The sequence below is a fragment of the Balaenoptera physalus genome (assembly GCF_965194825.1).
Source record: "Balaenoptera physalus genome assembly, chromosome: 13".
NCBI lineage: Eukaryota > Metazoa > Chordata > Mammalia > Artiodactyla > Balaenopteridae > Balaenoptera > Balaenoptera physalus.
Window position 1 is genome coordinate 42,468,219 of NC_138892.1, and position 23,304 is coordinate 42,491,522.

The following is a 23,304-nucleotide window of genomic DNA, read 5'->3' on the forward strand; positions in this document are numbered from 1 at the left end:
TATAAACTAAAATTCATCAAAATTTAAATTTATGCTCTGAGAAAGACCCTGTTACGAGGATGAACAGACAAGCTACAGACTGGGAGAAAATATTTGCAACCCACAACAAAAGATTAGTGTCTAGGGTATTAAAAACAAAAATGAAAACACAAACTTCTCAAAACTCAACAGTAAAATAAACAATCAATTTTTTTTTAATTGGCAAAAGATACTATTATGGGCTGAGTTGTGTCCCCCCAAATCCATCTGTTGAAGCCCTAACTTCTAGTACCTCAGAATGTGAATGTATTTGGAGCTAGGCCCTTTACAGAGGGAATCAAGTTAAAATGAAGTCATAAGGATGGGCCCTAATCCAGTGTGACTGGTGACCTTAGAGGAAAAGAAAATTTGGACACACAGACACCAGAGATGCATATACACAAAGGAAAAACCATGTTGAGGACACAGCAAGAGAAATGCCATCTGTTAAGCAGAGTAAGACATCAGAAGACACCAAACCTGCCAACACGTTGTTCTTGGATTCCTAGCCTCCAGAACTGTGAGAAAATAAATTTCCATTATCTAAGCCACTCCATATGTGGTATTTTGTTATGGCAGCCCTGGCAAACTAATACAGACACAAAAAGAGACATTTAACCCAGGAGGATATATAGATGGCAAATAAACACATGAAAACAAAGTCAGCATCATTAGCCATTAGGGAAATGTAAATTAATAACACAATGACTTATCATCACATACCTATTAAAATGGGCTAAAGAGACGAAGAGAGATCAGATTACTCATATACCGCTGGTTGTAATGTAAAATGTACAGCCACTCCAGAAAACAGCTTGACAGTTTCTTAAAAATATTAACACACAACTATCATATGACCCAGTAATTGCACGCCTGGGCGTTTATCCTAGAGAAACGAAAACTTATGTTTTACATAAGTTACCTTTACACAAATATTTAAAGCAGCTTTATTTATAATAACCAAGAATCGGAAACAACACAGATGTCCATCAATGGGTAAATAGTTAAATAAACTGTGGTACATCCAACATACTACCCAGTAATAAAAAGGAATGAACTACTGATATATGCTAAAACCTGCATGAATCTCCAAAGCATTATGCTGAATGAAAAAAGCCAGTCTCACAGGGATACACACAACATGATTCCAGTTAAATAACATTCTTAAAATTACAAAATTATACAAATGGGGAATAGATTGGTATGGGTATACAAAGGCAATATGAAAGATCTTTGTGGCGATAGAAATATTCTGTATCTTCACTGATTTAATATCAATCTCCTGGATGTGGTATTATAATTTTGCAAGGTGTTACCATTGGGAAAATCTGGGTAAAGGGTACACAGGATCTCTCTGCATTTTTTCTTACAACTACCTGTGAATCTACAATTATCTCCATATAAAAGATTTTAATTCAAAGAAAGCCATCAACTTAAACATTTAAAATATGTGCAACTTATAAATACAATATGCCTCAATAAAAACAGTTATGTAGTAAAAAATATTTTTAAAAGACATAAATTTTTAAAAAACTGTCCAGACCAGTGTTGTCCCACAAAACTTTCTGCAATTACTGATATATTCTGTACTTCTGTGCTGTCTAAAACAGTAGTCACTAGCCACACATGGCTAATGAACACTTAAAATGTGACTAATATGACTGAAAAGCTCAATTTTTTATTTTATTCATTGTAATCAATTTAAATTTAAATAGCCACATGTCATTGGTGGCTACCATATTGGACAAGGCAGGTCTAGACATTACAAAGAATGGGAAAGATCATCATACGCTAAGATGAAACTGTGGCCAAAGTGTATTCAGAAAAAATGTAAATTTTATAACATTGTATGATACCATTTATGTAACAAAAACAAGGAAATAAATGTATATAAGCATGTATATGAAATATACATTTATATATGCTTTTATCTTCTATATAGCCTTCTGTACTATTTAAATTTTTTTTGACAATAATCCTGTGCTGCTTTCTTTTAAAAGCCAAAAGCCCATGCTGGAATTTAAATTTCTGATACCTTGAAAATTCATATACTGTTCAACAATACAAAATAAATCCCATGTTAGGATATTTCAAAAAGTTTACGTTTTTATTTGGTCTGCTAGATTCTAGTTTGTCAATTTTTTTTCCCCAAGTGTGGCCTTTTTTTGAAGTTAGTAACATACAATTACCCACAGGAAAAAGGAGACAAACAAGGAAAAAACAAGTTTAAATAATGGGAACTTATGAAATCAAGTTAACTAACTTCTTACATAAACAGCTGTAAGATCTGGATATTTATATCAAGTGTTCTATCAGAAAGCAAAATTTCCTTAGAAAATAATGTCTACAGTTTATTCATGATTATAGTTACAGAATTATGAATGAAGATTAATGAGTATTTATAATTACAGTGAAAGGAGATAAAATCTCCAAGGTAGAAACAGATTTAACAATCTGTTACAATTCTCTCTCATAATCTTGAATGGCAGAAAGAAAGGAAAGATTATAAAACAGATGATAGCTAACTCTATGCGTCAAGTGCCGTTCTAAACTTTATGTAGAGGGAGGATTCCTCAGAATCAAAGATGCTGTTGATTGTAAGATGCACATAGTACTGTAGTATTTACTACTGAAAAAAATCCGTGCATAAGTGGATCCACACAGTTCAAACATGCGTTGTTCAAGGATCAACTGTACATGACATTATGGTAAAGGGAAAACTATGGAGACCGCAAAAAGATCAGTGGTTGCCAGAGTTAGCAGAGAGGGAGGGATGAGTAGGTGGAACACAAAGGATTTTTAGGGTAGTGAAACTATTCTGTATGATACTGTAATAGTGGATACATGTCATTATACATTTGTCAAAACCCATATTAAAACCCAAAAGTGAACCCTAAGGTAAAGTACAGACTTTGGGTGATAATGATGTGTCAACACAGGTTCATCAACTGTAACAAATGTGCCACCTCCAGGGCAAGTTGTTGACACAGGGTACATGGGAATTCTCTGTACTTTCTGCTCAATGTTGCTGTGAACCTCAAACTACTTTAAAAACTAGTCTATTAAAAATAGTTTTTCAAATAAATGAGGACTTTTGTCATCACAGCTAACTATTCAATCAACTCTGTATCATCACTATCACAATACAAAATGGGCAACTGGATTCCAGCAGTTTGAACCTGGATTCTAATTCAGTTCTGCCACTTACCAGCAAGTTACTTACCCTCTCTATGCCTCAATCCTCTCATTTGTAAAAGAGGTATTAAAAAAGGTGTGAGAATTAAACGAATGAATATATAAGCAAAACTGTTTAGGACCGTGGCTAGTTCAGTTATAATTTGGTAACTGTTAGCAATTACCATTGTGATTATCCATCAGATTGAGAAGATAACATGAAAAGCACACAATACAATGCCTCATACCATAAATGAAAAATTAGATACTTTCCTCCACCTTGTGTAAAAAAAAAAAGTAATAAAACTTTTCCCACACATCAAGTGCATATCAGAGAGGGGAGGATAAAGTATGGGATTATCAGAATCACCTCTGAAAGTTTTTCAAAACGTACATACCACAAACCCAAATACTAAATTAGAAACTGTGAGAGGTGTATATGGAAACATGTGTATTCTAATAAAGTTCTCCATAAGGTTCTAATACACACACACACACACACACACACACATATACATTCTTACTTTACCCAACACATCTACCAAGCAAATCTAGTTCTGATGAAGTTATTGCACACCAGTGGTTAATGGGATTTAATGCACTGAAATATCATATATTTTAACATAAATTTCTTGGAGTTCCTATGTATTATCTAGATCAGGGGCTGGCAAATAGAGTCCACAGTTCAAATCTAGCCCAGCACCTGATTTTATATATAAAGTTTTACTGAAACACAGCACACCCATTCATTTCCATATTGTCTACAGCTGCTTTCATACAACCACCACAGAGCTGAGTAGTTGCTACAGAGACTACATGGCCCACAAACTTGAAAATTCTTACTATCTGGCCTTTACAGAGAAAGTTTCCCAACCTTGGTCTAGATTATTCATGCAGCATGCTATTCAGTAGCTCAACTAGAACATTTACTGTTAACAATGAGTGCAGTGTAATTACAGCATCTCTAAGTACGTAAAAAACTAGAAGACTGGAACAAAGCAAACAAACAGTTCTTCACACTAAGAGTACAGAGGACAGAAACAGTTTCCCTGCTAGCATTCCTGCTTTAAGGAAACTGTTCCTCCTCCAACTCCCAGCAAGACAGCTTGGCAAAGTTCAGACCCTCTCCTGTGGTCATATGAGTGGACACACTGCCACTTTCCAATGTGGAATAAGGAAAGACATGCAGTCCCTCTCTAATGGTTAGCTGAGATTTGAGAGATCAACGCTGGCATCCATGTCCCCACTACACAGAATAAAGAAGTTGCTCTGCATTAGGAGAAAATGAAGCTGAAAGGCAGAGATGAGGAGAGAGAGAAGACTGTCTTGGTGACATTCTCAGCTCAGGTTCCAATTATCCTTGAGCCCAACTGCACCCCTGCCATCCTGAGTTTGGGTTATGTGGACCAGTAAATTCCCTTTTTTGCCCAAGTAGATTTTTAAAAGGTTGGTGACATCTGCAATCCAAGAATTCTAACTAACACGACAAGCAACTTCTTCAGCTCACAAAAGGGTTTGTTCATTCGTTCATTTGTTCATTTATTTTAATGAGAATGGAGATAGTTTTGGTCACCAGTTTTGTTCATCCTTCATTAAATCCTTCATAAATTAACAGATGTTCATAATACACACACACATACATTTTAAAAAACTGAATGAGGGTACAGTAACATCTCAATCAGTAATTAACAGTATTTTTCACTTGATTTTTCCTAGTATAAAACAACTGATAAAAAACACAAGTTATCTGACATATATACAAAGAAACCCCTTCAGGTACATTTAGCCCTATCACTTCCATCTCCTCAACAATAATTATCAGTAATCAGAAAGATGAGCCTAGGACACTATAATATTCTGATTTATCAAAGAAAGATTCTATCATATTTAGTATGTATTAATCCTAGAAAGTAGAGTAATTCATTTGGTAAATTTTCAACACCAATTGAGACAAAAATGAAAAATATTCTGTCAACCCTCTATAATTCAGGAAGTTAAGTTCTTCATAATATCTCATTTAAAGAAGGCTCAAGTTTCACTCTACTTTCAAATTAGCTACCTGTAGCTCTATTTTAAGGAGAATTTAACAGAAGATATCATCCTACAAATGGATAATTATTGCACTGGGTGAGAATTTTACTTGCATATTTTATAAATATAATATTGCCTTGAATCAACTTTTTAAGTTCCAAAGCTTAAACTATTTGATATTTTATTCTTGAATTACCTATCTGTAATAGAATCTAATCATAAAATAATATTAGAAATAGATGATGTTTTGAAAGAGAATTTCACATAACCCTGATATTGAAATAACATCTTTCTGGATTATGTGGCTGTTGGGAGTTCTGTTAAAAGCACACTACATCAAGACACTTTAAATGACTAACCAACCCTAACTACCCTAACACACCCTTAGGATACTCTCTAGAGGAAAGGAGGTCCACAATGCATTTAAAATTTTTAACAAAATACACACACATGCACACACTCACGTTCATCTATCCTGAGGGATCTGAAGGCCTCCAATTCAGCTTTTGTTATTTTAAAATGCCTTATTCTGTATTCCTCATTATTCTATGGCCTATCAAAGCATCAAGACCATACTTAGATACTCAATAAACACTCCTCATATCAAAGCACACATCTTTAAGAAAATTAAACAGTGCAAAAAAGGCTTATAATAAACAGTACTCTGCCTGTCCTCTCCTCAAACCCCAGACAACCAATTTTCGTTATCTTAGCTACCTAGACAGTTGCCTCAATACCTAATATATGTATACTACTATTGCTTGAAATCTTAATAGCTAATATGTATTGTGTTACTAAGTGCCAGACATAGAACTTTATATACATTCTCTCATTTCACCTTCACGACAGCTTCATGAGGTAGGAGCTATTATATTCCCATTTTAGTCTGGAAAATTGGAACACAGTTCAATAACTTGCCCAGAGTCACAAAGCTAGTAAGTACAAAACTAGGATTTGAACTCAAGCAGCCAAACACCAGCACTCTCACTTTTAACCTACATCCTCTTATATTTACCCACTCCACAGTCCCCTCTTAATAAATACTTTTGGGATAGGTCTCACAAATTAAATAAAAATAGGGATCGAAACAAAACAAAGAGGTCAAAACAGTAAAATGGCATTTCTCTCAATCAAATATAAGTTTTTGGTTCTACAGGTCAGTAATTTTCAACTTTGGCTTTGCCACAATCCATGAGGTCACCAATTAGTCGCATTTTCATTTTCATATATTGACTCAGTAGTTACTATGCTTAGGGTATAGTATTTTTAAATCTAAATTACAAGTATATGGCCTATAGCATTTTTGCTGAATAAAAAAGGCATCAGATCCTAAAGACTGACAGAAAGACATGTTTTGAAAGGAAAGAGTGTGCCCGCAATCTATCAGAAAAAGAAAAGTAATTTTCAAAGTATCTTTCTATCTGCTTTATGAAAACAAATGAGTTTATATATGTGTACACATGTATATCGCTATATAATAGGGCAAAAAAATTTAGTAATGGAAAAAGGCAAAACCACTTTCACTAAAGAAAAGTTTCAAAAAATAGATTTTGTAAAATCTGTAAAGACAGGAGATGTAGTAGTTCTTCAGATTAATATTCTAAACAAAGAATAAATGAGACATGAATATGGACAAATTTAATGTGAAGCAAAAAAGTTACCATTAAAAAAAAAAATTGAGACACTAGAGAAAAGGCAGTAATAGAAGTTTGAAATTGAGAAAAAAAGGAAGTGAGCAAGAGATGAAAGCCCCAGGTAATCTAGGCAATCCAGTTCAAAGCTCTGAGTCAGATCCTGCTGAGACAGAGAGCCCTTATAATAATACTCTGGCTGAAGGGAGTATTGTGGCCTCATTCTATGAAAGAGCAGAGAAGGCTTACTGAGGACGTACTAGTGAGTGAAACGGAAGGCTGGTGACAGCAAGCCAGCTGGATCTGTAGACCAACATATGGTCTTTATCTCTGCTGAAGTTTTACTTCTAACCATTCTAGATAACAGGAATCCGAACCTACTTACAGCCTACACTTCTCATTTCAGCACTTATTTGTATTCTGATATCTTTCCAACTGGATCATTAACTTCTGGAGAGCATAAGCTATTCTATTTATTCTATTTTCACCCATATAACCTAGTACAGTGTTATGCACCTAGTAGATAGATGCTCAAGCCTATCAATCTTGAAAAATCACAATATACAACAGAGCATTAGAGTTTAAAGAAATCTGAAGAGAGCATCCAGTCTAGCCTCTTTATCTTAAAAGCAAAGAAACTAAGTGTAGTTTAAATGTCCACTAGCCTAAAGTGGAAGAGCTGGGATTAGCACCCTAATCCCCTGATAATCAGTTTATCTTTTTCCAAATAGCCTCTAATTTCTTCCACTAAAATAAAACAATCTTATTTCATCAGAAAACAAAGTCAACAGCATCGGTACTCACTATATGTCAGAGTTCTTTCCATTTGCTTGGCAGTCTGCATGCCTAGGTCTGTGATGACTGCTTTACAAACATTATTCTAGTTAATACTCACAATGACTCTAAGAGGTAGGTACTATTATCCTAATTTCACAAAAATGTAAAATGTAATTTGACCATGATGATAGTAAGTGGCAGAACCTAGATTCTCCATTTGTCACCAGAGTCTTGGCTCTTAACCAGTATCCTATACTGTTTCTCACTGTATTTACCCCAAATATACTGAAGTCTCAAGATAAACAAATGTTTAAGTGACTGACTAAATGAATGGATTATTTAATTAATTGAAAAGTAAGGTTCTCTCATAGCAAATATCTCTAAAAAGAAGGGTTCGTTGTTAATCTAATTACATAATCCCCTAAGAAAGGTTTTAACAGTGAGCAGTCTGCATACTAACAGGAGATTTAAGGATAGCTAATTTCTTTATCCCACAAATAATTCACCTATTCAACAAATAGTGAGAAACTATTTTTGTGACACAGTGTTAAATTTGAACATAAAAAGTAAAATAAACTTGTTCCTGCAAGATCCTATTCCACTAAATTAAAACCCACACAAACTACAAAGTTACAGTAATCAAGACACTATGGTACTGGCACAAAAACAGAAATATAGATCAATGGAACAGGATAAAAAGCCCAGAGATAAACCCACGCACATATGGTCACCTTATCTTTGATAAAGGAGGCAAGAATATACAGTGGAGAAAAGACAGCCTCTTCAATAAGTGGTGCTGGGAAAACTGGACAGCTACATGTAAAAGTATGAAATTAGAACACTCCCTAACACCATACACAAAAATAAACTCAAAATGGATTAAAGACCTAAATGTAAGGCCAGACACTATCAAACTCTTAGAGGAAAACATAGGCAGAACACTCTATGACATACATCACAGCAAGATCCTTTTTGACCCAGCTCCCAGAGAAATGGAAATAAGAACACAAATAAATAAACGGGACCTAATGAAACTTAAAAGCTTTTGCACAGCAAAGGAAACCATAAACAAGACAAAAAGACAACCCTCAGAATGGGAGAAAATATTTGCAAATGAAGCAACTGAAAAAGGATTAATCTCCAAAATATACAAGCAACTCATGCAGCTCAATAACAAAAAAACAAACAACCCAATCCAAAAATGGGCAGAAGGCCTAAATAGACATTTCTCCAAAGAAGATATACAGATTGCCAACAAACACGTGAAAGAATGTTCAACATCATTAATCATTAGAGAAATGCAAATCAAAACTACAATGAGATATCATCTCACACCGGTCAGAATGGCCATCATCAAAAAATCTAGAAACAATAAATGCTGGAGAGGGTGTGGAGAAAAGGGAACCCTCTTGCACTGTTGGTGGGAATGTAAATTGATACAGCCACTATGGAGAACAGTATGGAGGTTCCTCAAAAAACTAAAAATAGAACTACCATACGACCCAGCAATCCCACTACTGGGCATATACCCTGAGAAAACCATAATTCAAAAAGAGTCATGTACCAAAATGTTCACTGCAGCTCTATTTACAATAGCCAGGACATGGAAGCAACCTAAGTGTCCATCATCGGATGAATGGATAAAGAAGATGTGGCACATATATACAATGGAATATTACTCAGCCATAAAAAGAAACGAAACTGAGTTATTTGTAGTGAGGTGGATGGAGTTAAGGGTGTGTCATACAGAGTGAAGTAAGTCAGAAAGAGAAAAACAAATACAGTACGCTAACACATATATATGGAATCTAAGAAAAAAAAAAAGGTCATGAAGAACCTAGTGGTAAGATGGGAATAAAGACACAGACCTACTAGAGAATGGACATGAGGATATGAGGAGGGGGAAGTGTAAGCTGTGACAAAGTGAGAGAGTGGCATGGACATATATACACTACCAAACGTAAAATAGATAGCTAGTGGGAAGCAGCTGCATAGCACAGGGAGATCAGCTGGTGCTCTGTGACCACCTAGAGGGGTGGGATAGGGAGGGTGGGAGGGAGGGAGATGCAAGAGGGAAGAGATATGGGAACATATGTATATGTATAGCTGATTCACTTTGTTATAGAGCAGAAACTAACACACCATTGTAAAGAAATATACTCCAATAAAGATGTTTAAAAAAAAAAAAACCCACACAAGTTTCTACACCAGTCATCAAAATCAAAATAAATGTATAACACCGCCCTCCTTCTGGTGCAGAAAGGAGTAACATTAACTGAGCACCTACAATGTGCCAGTTCTTAAACCTCAACAAAGAGTCTCACCTAATCCCTTAAAGCCAAGTGAACTAGGCAGCATCTCCATTTTCTGATGAACAAACTGAGGCTTTAAGAGATTAAGAACCTGTCTCAGGTTACTTGGCTAATTACTACAAATCCAGAATTGGAACCCAAGTTTGACCAAAAGTCTATGTTCTCTCCAAAAACGACTTAAAGGTACTATTATTTTATTTGCTCACCAAAGAAAAAAGGTTTGCTAGGTTTCTTTCCAAGGGAGTAGGAAGACACCACTTACTTTAACAACAAAAAAGAATATATTATCTCACTTAATCCTCAGCTTATTAGTTATTATTATTTCATCCCATTATTATAAATCATGAAGCTAAAACTCAGGGAAGTAGCTTGCCCAAGAATGCACAGCAAGGAAGCAGCAGAACTATACCAGGTCTGTACCAGGTGTGAATGCAAAACTAACCACAGGAAAAATGCAGAAAGACCTTAGGCCTGGTAGTTATGAACTTAAGACTCAAAACACCTAAACTAAGTGGACCTTGTGTTTGTCAAGCAAAAAGGAATGGTACATATCATCTATTTCAACTTCCACTTCCAATGATGAGGAAGTTGATTTTCTAGTAATAGTCTATTAAATGGCAACTTGAAGACTGGTCTCTAAATTCCAAGCCTACAGGCCATTACATTATACAAAGCAATTTCTGGATTTGTTGCCTGTTGAAATTATTCCTGAAGTACCAAACAATGAACTATTTCACAAAGCAAAGGTTTATGAAGAGAGAAGAGTTATGTTAAAATACATACAATCAATATTTAAGTATTTAAAATACTTTCACAGGAGTAGATGAATAGAAATATTCCTTAGCAACATTTTCAATGCATCATCTGAAAACTTTGTCTATTTCTTGATATATTTTTAGGGCCTAAAGTGTGAACTAAAAGAAAGATGTCTCCGATGCCAATTCTGAGAATTTTTTTTTACCACTTTGGTCAAAAAAAAAAAAATGTTTAGTTTTACTGTAGAACTCTGTCAGAAATCCAAAGTAGCCTTTTCATTGAGAGTGGCCCAGGTATATTCCTAAGGAACTGTGCCACTGTCTTTGATAAGTCAAAGTGATGAATGAGGTGATGAGTATTAACATATAACATGGGTAAGTGCTTGTATTTATATTATACTAAGTAATATAAGCATGCTATAATCCCAACTCCAGAAATAAACAGAATCATTCTAATGCAAGATAACCAAGTAGAGACTTCCATGTTTGTTCACTCTACTACAACACAAAGATTGTCTTCATCCCTTAAGCTCATAAAAACTACAGGAGTTCTTCAGGAAGCTTTGCTGCTGCCCTCCGCACATTACTATGGATCATTAAAAACCGGAATGCATCAAGAATTGCTTCCAGGCCTGAACTAGCACTAGCTCAGCTATAAACTAACAGAATGCTACTGATCTTGGAGAGGGTCACTGTTTACTTACAGGGGAAGATACTCATGTGATGGGAAACGTGTTGCACTGTCCTCCTCTGGCTCCCGCCCCCCCCCCCGAAAAAACACGGTACTGTTACAAGCTAATGTGAGCGTGGGTCTATTCCCAAAAGTTTTGACCTCTCTTTTTAATCGCTTAAGGACAAACGCTCAAAGGACATAAAAGACACAAGGGGCCCCGAGGTGCTGCCTACGGCATCACGGGAAGGACATCACTTTGGCCAAAAACCTGTGTTCGTCCCCTACACTCCCCCACAGTGAGCCAAATGGGAGGAATAGATACCGTCATTCACTCTGGCGAAGGAAAAGAGAAGAAATCAAAACCAGACGCGCTTCCTTCTCGCCCCGAGAGGCTTGGAGCAGGACTAGAGGCTTATCGTGCGGTTCCAAACCAGCACCAGGCCCCCGCCGCCAATGCACCCGCGAGCAGCGCGGCGACAGAGTAGAATCTTCAACATCTCCACCTCTGTCCTCCAGGCACAGCCAGGGACGGCGTCCCAGAGCCCGCCCCGGCCGGGCCCGCCCCGCTATCTCCTCCCCCGTTATCCGCTCACAGCCGCGCTCGGGCCTGGATTTGCCTCCCCGCCCTCCCCAACTTCCGCGCGTTCCACTACCCCGAACACGCAGGCCACCGCCCCCGGCGAGCCCGGCGGAGAAAGGTTGGAGGATCGCAGGGCTAGTAATGCGCTCGGCGCCGTTTCTCACCTCTGGATGGAGAAGGGGCACGCAGCCCGCTTCGGTCTCGTACTCATCCGGGCCGTCCGCCATCTTGGTGTTAAATCCCTCCTCCCGCTGCATGCCGGGAGAAAGCGTTTCACCCTCGCGGGGTTCGGGCAAGGCGGAGGGCGAGCGCGAGGGCGAGCCCGAGCCCCGCCGGAGGCAACGCGGCCGCCTCCTCCTCCTCCTTCCCTTCCCCCCGTGACGCCCCCTCTGCCCCCTCCCCCCTCGGGGAGCACGGGTCCCTGCGCGCGTGCGCGCGTGCCGGGCCGGGCCGGTCCGAGCGGGAGCGCGCTCTGCTGCACTGCGCCGGGGCAGGCGGGCGGAAGGCTCTGGGCGTGGGCGCTGCCACTCGCGAGCGGGCCCGCGCCCCAGGCAGCTGTGCGCCTCTGGCTACCCCGGGGAGGCGGCTGCTGGGCAACCGGGTAGTTAACGTGGGAAACCAAGCGGCGGCACGGGAACGAAAGCAGGGCTCCGGAGAGGCGCAGCCGAGATTCGGGATCCCCGGCAGTCGGGGCGTCCAAGCCCGCAAACCCCACTGTCCCGATACGATACCCCCGGGACCCCTTCTCAGAGACCCGGAGTGGAACCATCACTTCGCTCCAGGTACTAGGTTTTGGGCTCTCAGGCTTGAATCCAGATGTGCATCGCTCCAGAAGACGAAAGACGCACCCCTTCCTCCGCATTCAAAAAGGTCATCCCGCAATTTATGCCTCCGGGGGGCGCCCGGTAAAACACGGATAGAGCTTGGGATTTCCTCCTGGAGAAACCTGTTAAAAATCATCGCAACCTGCCCTCATTGGTCTTGAATTAAGAGTAACCACATTAAGGATGTACGCCCTCAAAGCCCGCACGCCCCCATCTGCTACATTTTAATGTAATCCAGGAATTCAGAACTGAAGTCATTTAAACTAAATTCGCTGAAATGCGAACCAGATAAAATGACTAAAGCCGTTATTAAACGGATATTAGGGCTGCATGGGGGTGGAGGGGATTGCTTTCTAGAAATGTGCTGATGGGACTGTTATATAAAGCATTTATCTTTGTTTTTAGCTATTAAAAATCGAAAATCCAAACTGCTCAGAGGACGATTTAGCAAAAATCATGGAACATCTAGTAGAGATCCTGATACTAACCTGTCTCGTGTTAAAGCCAAATCGGGAAGAAGCCTGCAATCCGATAACATCAGATTTATTTGTAAATCAAGAGGAAGGGCACTCCAGAGGAAGCTTGGATACCACTGGAAAAGGGAGGAGAAAGCGTCTTTTGTAAAGTTTAGGTTCCCGCCAAAGGAGTCTGTAGGGTCTAGGGAGAGCGGGGATCAGTTCTGGATTGGATGCTGTTTCTGAGGCGGGATTAGGAAAAGAGGATTAACCGGGGATTGGATGCTGTCATGAGGAGAGGGCCCGTTCAGTAACTGGGTAGTCTAGTAATAAAAATAGCAAAGTGGGTCTGGGCATCATTGGCAAGAGAACAGTATCACTCAAAGTGGGGTGGATATGGCATTTGACAGATGCTGCATCGCAGGGGTGGGGGGGAAATAGCTTCCCTGTTAACTTTGTGGCTGGCTATGTCTGTGTCTGTTCCAGCACTGTTGCTTTTTCTCATTTCAGTCTGAGAAAAAGCAACATTTTCATTCTTTTGGTCCTGGCCCAAACCAAGAATTTTGGTTTTGACTCTTCCACCCAGTGTGCAGAACTAGTCAGAATTAGGGTTCTGCCTTTGGAGCTCCAAACTGCTTTCAGACACCTTTTAACATGGACAGAAATAATTTTCACTTCAACAATTCAATCTTCATCTTGCCCCTCCTTACCCTTATGTCACTGGTGTAGATAAAATCAAATTAGAGAATTAAGGGGAATATGTGGAATTTGACATGTGTTTAATTTAGGGATGCGGTGCTGTTACCGACCCGAGTCCTTGGACCCTTTAATCAATAGAAATTGATAAGAGGCCAGATGAGAAATTCAGGTAAGGCTTTACTGGGACTTGTGCTGCAGCACGAGGGAGTGAAACCAAGTAACAGGTGCCCTTGCTTGCTCCAAGGAGGGCAGGCTGGTTCCTTCAATGGGGTGACTGGTAGGGGCCGATTGGTGGGTTGGGCTGGAGGTGGGGTGCTTAGGTAGTCTGCCCAGCCCCTTGGTGCTACTGTGTGCAGGGATTTGGGGAAATACCATACCTTTGCTCCCCACACCTCCAGCATGGCAGCTAGTGTATGACCTTTTTGTCTTATTGTTGATAATTGCCCTAACTGTGCATGCATGTAGTTATTTTTAGTCCCTTATAGTTTCTTTGTATTCTGTTGCTTGAGACCTTTGTCCAGGTACAAATGCAAGCACTCTCGTAGGGGGTCCCGGTCCCCGCTTATCTCAGTGCTAATAGTGCTCTGATTCACTGTTGCTGGACCCCTGCCGTGCTCCCTGTTGAGGGAAGAGTAAACTTATCTGAGGGCTTCGTTAGGACAGTATGGATGTATGGTAACTGTTGTAGGCCTAGACTGTTACCAGGCTACTTCCATGATGTTCCCTGGCACTACTGCCCCTGACCTCTTCCCCAAGCTCCTGGTCCGTCATTGGAGGGATATACCCTGATTAGCTTATGTCCCCTAAGGTATTAGATCAGCAACCAGGGGCTCTTCCCTCATTGGCTTATTTACACCTAAGAATGAAACTGAGAGTTGGAAATCGAACTAAAGTTGGCTCAGCTGCTTTATCCTATTTAAGAAACACTCTTCTATCCATATTTCCCATGCTAGTCAGACCACCTGGGTTTCAATCCTATTTCTGTCGTCTTAATTCTATGACCTGAGGAAAGTTGCATACGTTCTCTGGCTATAGCGTGCTTGCATGGTTGCTGTGCCGTTTCTTCTCCTCTTGCTCAGGCTCCGAAGGCTCTTCAGACATTCCATTTGTTGTGACATGGTGTGGGTAACGTCTTTACTTTCTTTCCTCTGTGTCTGAGTCCAGTTTCATTTCCACTCTTAGTTTCTGTTTGAGGACAGAGTATTTCATCTTCTGTTTACTTTTCCATTCCTTGAGGAAATGGGGGAGACATAAGCCTTGTTGAGGCGAGATACAGCCTGCATGAGAAAACCTGGGTCATGTTATCTTTAGTGAGTGTTTATTCTAGCTCATATCTCTTAGCTCATGCCCATAGGGAACTATCCTCAGACATCGGATCATCTCCCCATCTTAGTGAGTAGCCCTGGAGTTTCACTTTCATTGTAAAGGGTCAGCTCCATGGTTCACTTTCTCCACATCACCGGCCTTTCTTGCAGCTATTTCTAGTAATGTACAATGAGAAAATGTAAGGAGATGCATTAGTTTTGTTTCTCTGCAAATTTGGGGATATTAGCGTGAATCTCAGATATTTGGTATCTTTATCAGTATAGCTTGAGATGGGTAGGTGGATGAAAGGGCAAAGTTAAGAAGTAAGCTCATTCGTTTTTTCTCTGCTCCGTTTCAGAATATTATGTTCCTTTGTGTCCCTGTCTGTTTTTTATTTCTCTCTCTCTCTCTCTCTTTTTCTTTTTTAACTTTGGGATATGACCATTTCATTTTGGGGTTGCTGAATTGGTGGATTTTCTAGACTTTTTTTTCATTTTTTAAACAGGTATAAGGGGGAAAATCTGTGGTGCAGTTTTAGTTGACCACCTGGACATTTCAAAAATCCCCAGCACCCGAGAGTTTTCCTCCATGCCCACTCAGCATTTAAATTTTTTTTTTTTTTTTTTTGTATGTGTTGGGTCTTCGTTTCTGTGCGAGGGCTTTCTCTAGTTGCGGCAAGCGGGGGCCACTCGCTGTCGCGGCCTCTCTTGCTGCGGAGCACAGGCTCCAGACGCGCAGACTCAGTAGTTGTGGCTCACGGACCCAGTTGCTCCGCGGCATGTGGGATCTTCCCAGGCCAGGGCTCGAACCCGTGTCCCCTGCATTGGCAGGCAGACTCTCAACCGCTGCGCCACTAGGGAAGCCCCCCACTCAGCTTTTAATATGCTGATATACTCAGGTGCTCTAGGGTCTATTCCCAGATTGCTGAACCTGAGAGTCCCCTGGCTCCTCCACCCCTCATTGCTGAGTTTGGGTTCTTTCTATGATTGGTTACCTCATTCATTGCATGATTTTTCCTTATTTCATTCTCTGAGATTAATCTCACTTTCAGCTTTTGGGATACTTGCTGTTAGGTTAGCCCATTATGAGAAGGCACTGGGAGCTACAAATGTCCAACATACATACACACAATTTTGCATAAATATTAGAGGGTCGAGACTTTCTCAGCATAGCCCATGGACCCCAGATGTAAAAAAATCCCTGACTGTGATAAATGATGGCTTTAATTCTTGACTAATGTCTTTAACCTATAAAGGACTTTGAGAAGTCATCTAGTTTATCCTAGTTGTCTTCAGACAACATAATTCTCAGTAAGTGTGGTATAGAAGAAGGACTATTATAAGAAACTGAACACTGGTTCCGGCTTTACAGCTGACTAACTGTGTGATCTTTTTCACTTTAATTTCTCAGGCTCAGTTTTGTCATCTGTAAAATGACGGGGCTTGGAATAGGTGCTCTGAAAGTCCCTTTTATCTTTATAATTCTAACTATAATAATACCACCCTAAACAGATGATAATTTCCTTTTAAACTCTCATAATGAAAAATCTGCAATGTCTATAATTAACCTCTGTTCTATCTGTGATAGTTTTTACTGTCAGAAATTTCTTCCTGATTTCTATCCTAAATCCCTCATGCTGTAATTCTTCTTTTATTTTCTTCTCAATTTTCTTAATATTCTTTTATCTTCCTTACCTAAATAATTTCTAGACAGATAGTCTTATTAGTGAAACCGAAGGAAGGATTTCCATTAGTAAGTAGCCTTTTTTCCCACTTCTAAATCATTAATACACATGGTAAATGAGATGAGACACAGTCCTAGCACCCAAAGGCAGTTTATTAGATATTCTGTCTCTCAAATAAAAGGAGCTAAACTGTTGTAGTTGTGATATCTGGTATTCCCTACTCTTCTGGATTATACCTTCTAGCTTCACTCAGAGAAGATGCCATAGCTAAAGATACCACATTAAGAGAAAAAACTAGAAGTGAAAGCATTTATCTGAATCTGGGGCCTCACTCCATTTTAGGCATCAGCATTTAATTGCTATGTCTGCTATCCCCAGACTCTTGCAGAATCCTAATGAAAACACCTGCCTATCTAGAAATTAACAATTTTCTCTTTGTTTTTTTAAATAGCTTTTCAATTTTAAAAATAATAATTGTACATCCTTTTAAAAGTTTAAATAATTAGGTAATACCTACAATTAAAATTAAGTCTCTTTTTTTTCTCCCCATTCATCCCAATAAAACGTCACAGAGTTAATCATGGTTAATCATAGTCTTCCCCAAATTTTAAGGTATATACACATATATCCTTAAAAGATGATGTCTGAGCTGTACAAATTGTTCTACACTTTGTTTTGTTTTGTTTTGTTCACTTAGGAATTTGTCTTAAAATCCTTTCCATTGCAGCATTTATAATTTTATCTTATTCTATTCAGTGGTTTACGTATTATTCTCCTGGGCCCTTGTATATCAGTTAGAATATTTTGAGGTTTAAGTAACAGAAAACTTGACTAAAAGTGGCTTATATGATAAGGACCCTTATTATTTCTTTTTTTTTACTAAATTAAAACTTTATTGAATAAAGAACACTCTCCAGAACACATGATCAGATGGACTAGGTCTACATTACATGCAATGAAGCTAAACATGACAGTAGTTTAACATGGAATGTCAAACAAATGAGTATTTCTCATTGTACAAAACTGCTTATGTAGTTGACAGGCAAGAAGAAAAGTATGATACTCTGCATTTTCACTAATCATCCATGATGAATTTAAAAAAGGCATTTGCAGAAACTGGTAGATTTCTTTAGGATAGATTTCTAATAAATTAGTTACATGTGTACTACTCAAACCTCTTTCAACCTCTTGCATTCCAAATAAAATCTTAGTGCAAGCATCAAAGTTGCTGGTTACTCCAAAAGACTGTCAAACTCATAATACAAGTTCTGAATGTGTATAATGTGTATAAGTAGGACAAAACCAAGAATACCAGTTACTGCAAAATTCATTTAGGCACACTTAATAGTCATTTCTTTTTAAGTCTCTCACATTAATTACTAAAGCCTGTTTACAGTACTAAAATTCTATCTTTCAAGCATCAGTGATTATATTTCAGAAAAAGAAAATCATTCATTTCAGCAATAACATTACTGCTATATTCTAAAAAAAGAAAAAAGAAAAAAAATCATAATTAACAAAACCAGTATCCATAATAGGATACTTGGGGAAAAAACATTTTAGGAAAAAAAAAAAGTGCTTTACTTGCACAGCAGGAATTACATAATGTAAACACCATATTGGCCCACACCACAAAATCCATGAGAAAGGTTCAAATATGAACACCATGTGTGCATTATTTTCAAATCTGTGTTTGCGAGTTTATACTGCATCTGCTTGTATGAATACATGACCAATAAAACACACTCTTCCATACACATTCACATACAAGTGATTGTTAAATATTGAGCATGGCTTGCTTCCCTGACTAACTCAAAAAATGTTAAGTGATATCCCAACAGTTTTTAAAATGTTTACAGAAATCATTAAGTGAATGTGAATAGTAGTTATTTCTTACAACAAGGAGTTAGAGTCAGGTTAATTCAACACTTCAAAATTTCGTGAAGATTCAAGTATTTCCCAGGTTAATTCAACACCTCTGAATTGAATATTATGAAGATTCAATCAGATTCTTCTACTCTGCTATTCTCAGTGAAAAGGCAAGAAACCTCATGGTCTCAACATGGCTGCTGCAGCTCACATAGAAATATCTATGGGCAATAAAAGGACTGTTCCTTCTCATGTGCCTATTTTTTAAAACAAGGAAAGCTTGCAGAATCCCACCCCTCAGGTTGCATTGTTCCGGATTTAACTACCGTCTATGCTCAAGCTAATCTTTGGCAAAGGAAATGGGACCACCCTGATTAACTTATACAAGGGGTTAAACTATGGCTTATGGGCAAATCTGGCATATGTCCATAAATGGGCATATGTCCTTTTGGAGAACAATTGGGAAAATATGTGGTATATATACTTGTGCTAGCATTGCTGGGTCTTTTCCCAGACTCCCATTCAAATGGTGGGCTTTGGGTCAGAGAACTCACTTAGATCTGTAAAGTGAGTGTGAGGGGTTGCAATTTTCCACTGAGACAGCTGTCATCTGCCTTCTTTTAACCAGCTGTTGATTTTTTTTTTTTTTTTTTTGTGGTTGTACATATAGATCAAGTAACACCCTAGTGGATGCTCATTTAACTTGCCCTGAGACACACCATGGTCTATTAGTCATTGTAACAGAGCCCTGTGGGTGAAGATATTCTGGTTGCCATTCTGGCCTTGCATTATCACAATTATGTACACTTCCTTCTGTTGGTCAAGTACTACCATCTGGCCTCTGCTATTTTGTGTTCTTATCAATTGAATTAATATTAAGGAGCCCAGTCCGATAGCAGCATCTCTTACTGTCACCTACAGTGGATAACTACCGCTGAGCTTCTCAAAGATGCCAATGGTACCCTCACCACTGTATTTCTTACTGCCTTGGAGATAGGTGTGTCCACTGGGCTCTTAAAAGAAACATAGTCAGATGGTGGGTTCTCAGGTATAATATCATACATTTGTTCTTACATTCTAACCTCCCTGAGCCTTCTGACACCTTCCTCAAGGAAGTCAAGGCACTTCTAGAATCTCTCCTTCATTTGCTATAGGCCTTCATCCTATCTAAGCTTTAAGGAGCCATCCCAGCAATATATTAGAACTAGCTCCATGTGTCCTTGCTATGTCATGAAACTCCAGGTGTTTTTCAATGTCAATTAATTCTCTCCTGTCCACATTTGCCTTCCCTGGTCCAACACTTTCAGGATTCACTCCTCAGTTCCTTCAGGTAAATAAATATTAACCAGGTCTTACAGATCTTTGTTTATGTGTCTATTGCTTCATACAGGTTTTTGCAGGGTCTCCAGAAAAGGTAGGTTATTCTTAAGCAAAGCAGAGGAAGCTACTTGTACCAACACAGATTTCAGAAGACATTTTGACATTTCTCAGGCTTGTTCATCTATTTTGTTTGTTTGTTTGGGTTTTTTTGGCTGTGTTGGGTCTTCGTTTCTGTGCAAGGGCTTTCTCTAGTTGCGGCAAGCAGGGACCACTCTTCATCGTGGTGCGCGGGCCTCTCACTATTGCGGCCTCTCTTGCTGCGGAGCACAGGCTCCAGACGCGCAGGCTCAGTAATTGTGGCTCACGGGCCCAGTTGCTCCGCGGCATGTGGAATCTTCCCGGACCAAGGCTCGAACCCGTGTCCCCTGCATTGGCAGGCAGACTCTCAACCACTGCGCCACCAGGGAAGCCCCTCAGGCTTGTTCATCTAAATGCTACTGTTGCAAGTCTCAGGTTTCCATTTATTCCCTTTTAGGTCCCTGCCTTTGGCATAGAAGACTTGTCAAGACAGTATTTCAGTCTCCTTTGTAGCTATGCTACCTTATAACTCAATCCTGGGTCCGATTATGAGCACAGTTTGCTCTGTGGATACAAAAGATAAACATCTCTTTAAATACTGCCTTGGACGCTTTCTGGTATTCACAGCCTGCCTAGAATTGAAAGTTGGTAACTTGAGCCTGTCCCTTCTTTTTTTTTTCCTTTCTTTCTTTTTTCTTTTTCTCTTTTTTTAAGTTTTCATGAGCCCTTAACAAAAATAAGCCAATCCACAGGTCTTATAATTACCATTGCCTTCCAACTGTTCAAGGGCTATCCTTAGTTCATAAGCAAATGCTTGACTTTCTACCTATAATTCATCCCAGTCATCTACCAGTAAAAGTGTTAGTGATGCTGAATCAGGCCAAGGGTTATCACCTTCCACACTTTCCACCAAAAGTGCAAGTGTCTGACTGGCGAGGGATTCAGTTCCAGAATCCTTTTCTGGGTGTCTGCTTTCTAGGTCTACTCCTGAAATCAAATGTCTTATCTTGGGTTCCCTCGAAAGGTAGAGTCTGAGACAAGGGTTTAGATGCAGTTGGTTTGCTTTGGAAGTAATTCCAAGAGACAGGAGTGTGAGTATGGAGAAGAATGGTAAATAGAAGGAAAGAAAGCCAATCCAAGCATGCGTTTTTGAGCTGGTCACCACTGTGGGTACCTGGAGCTTTGTCCTGATGAGAGCCTTTGAAGAGCTGTGTAAATTGTGCCTCAGAATTGTCAGAACTGACTGATACAGAATCAATTGATGATTGATTCACTGGCTCTACCCCTCAGTGGTTTCTCCGGTGAGTGTCAGCTCCTTCCACTTCCCAGTCTGTGCCTGTGCCAGAATAGCTGGATGGGCTTCTGCAGGCATCCCAGGTGGTGGTGGCAGAGAATTCCTACTGCAAAAGCAGGAGATGCTCCATGCACTTGAGGCAAGGCTGTGGCAGAGCATAGTTGGCTGCAACAGCAATGGCTGGAGCGAAAAGGTAAGCCAAGAAAATATGAAGAATGAATAAAAGATGTCTACGCACATGTACGTCTGACTTGTTGTGATAATCAGACTACATCAAAGTTATTTCTCTGTGTGTCTGTCACCATTCCTAGATGCTAAGTACTTTAAAAATAGGGACATGGAATAAATTGGCATTATGTGCCTCCTGAAATGATGCATTGAGAAGACAACGTCACTTCTGTGATATTCCTACCAAAAGTCATATCCTGAATATAATTGTGAAGAAACGTCTGACAAACCCAAACTGAGGGACATTCTACAAAATTTATGGCCTGTACTCCTAAAAAAATGCCAATGTCATGAAAGACAAAGGAAGAGTGAGGAATTATTCCAAATTAAATAAAAATTGAATGCAACATATGATCCAGAATTTTGTTTTCCTATAGCAGACACTTATTGGAACAATTGGCAAAATTTGAATACAATCCATACAGTAGACAATACTTTTGCATCAATGCTAATTTCCTTATTTTAATCATTGTTCTATGGTTATATAAAAGAATGTTCTCGTTTTTAGGAAATATATGCTGAAGTATTTAAGGATAATGGAACATCATGGCTGAAAGTCTCCAAGAGAAATGATAATAAAATGTAAATATTTGAGGAATCTGAGTGAAGGATATGTAGAAATTCTTTATTCACTTATTGCAACAAAGGTCTGAAATTTTGTCAAAATAAAAAATTTTAATTTTAAACAAAAATGGATATATATTTATTCACATATATGTATATATGTGTATATATGTGCATGTGTAATTAATTAATTAATTAATTATCAAGCACCTAGCACAATGCCTGCTGTCATATAGTAGGTTTTCAGTAAATGTTGTAGAAATCAGGAGAGGAGTGCTCTGAAACAAACCAAGGACAGGTTTCTAGGTGATCTAGCACTTCCTTTTCCCATGATGATAATTCAGGACACTGTGCTTAGGATTTGAGCTCTTTCACCCTAAGCTATCATATAATTTCCAAATACAAACTGTACTTTAAAAGTGTACCTTGATCTAACATTTAAGGAGGAAGTTATACTGATTCTCTACAATCTTTTTTAGAGGACAGAATCAGAAAGAATATTTCCTAACTCATTCTAGTGCTAATTCACTAGCATTACTATAATATCAAAACCAGACAAAAATATTACAAGGAAAGAAAGCTAAAGAGCAATATCTCTCATGAACACAGATGCAAAAATTCTCAATGAAATATTAGCAAATTGAATCCAACAATATATAAAAATAAATATACACTACAACCAAGTGGGATTTATCCCAGCCACACAGGCTGATTCAATGGAAATCAATTAACATAATCCATCACATCAATAGGCTAAAAAAGAAAAATAAAATGATCATATCAATAGATGCGGAAGAAGCATTTGACAAAATCTAATACCCATTCATCATAAAAACTCTCAGTAAATTAGGAATAAATGGGAACATCCTCAACTTGATTTTAAAAACTAAAAAAAATATCTACAGCTAACATCACACTTAATGGTGAGAAACTAGAAGCTTTCCCACTAAAATCAGGCATAAGGCAAGCATATTCCCTCTCATTGCTCCTTTTCAGCACCATACTGGAAGTACTAGCTAATGCCATAAGAGAA

The 23,304-nt window shown here is 38.9% G+C and overlaps 1 protein-coding gene and 1 long non-coding RNA gene across 6 annotated transcripts in view; one reads left to right on the forward strand and one right to left on the reverse strand.

Annotated features, from left to right (window-relative positions):
* The window catches only part of ZDHHC17 (zDHHC palmitoyltransferase 17), a 137,404-nt gene extending 125,066 nt beyond the window's left edge, over positions 1-12,338 (reverse strand). For 4 of the 5 annotated variants that reach the window (XM_082418986.1, XM_082418990.1, XM_082418988.1 and 1 more), the window contains exon 1: positions 12,116-12,338. In XM_082418986.1, the coding sequence (XP_082275112.1) occupies positions 12,116-12,208 (93 nt within the window). In that variant the 5' untranslated portion in view covers positions 12,209-12,338. Of the gene's footprint in view, positions 1-11,693; positions 11,930-12,115 lie in introns of those variants that run through there. The other variant, XM_082418989.1, reaches the window with a different exon arrangement.
* Positions 12,339-13,713: 1,375 nt separating this feature from the next.
* LOC309640470 overlaps positions 13,714-23,304 on the forward strand; it is a 30,178-nt gene continuing 20,587 nt past the window's right edge. The window contains exon 1 of the long non-coding RNA XR_014252253.1: positions 13,714-14,098. This is a non-coding gene — a long non-coding RNA (uncharacterized lncRNA). The remainder of the gene's footprint in view (positions 14,099-23,304) is intronic.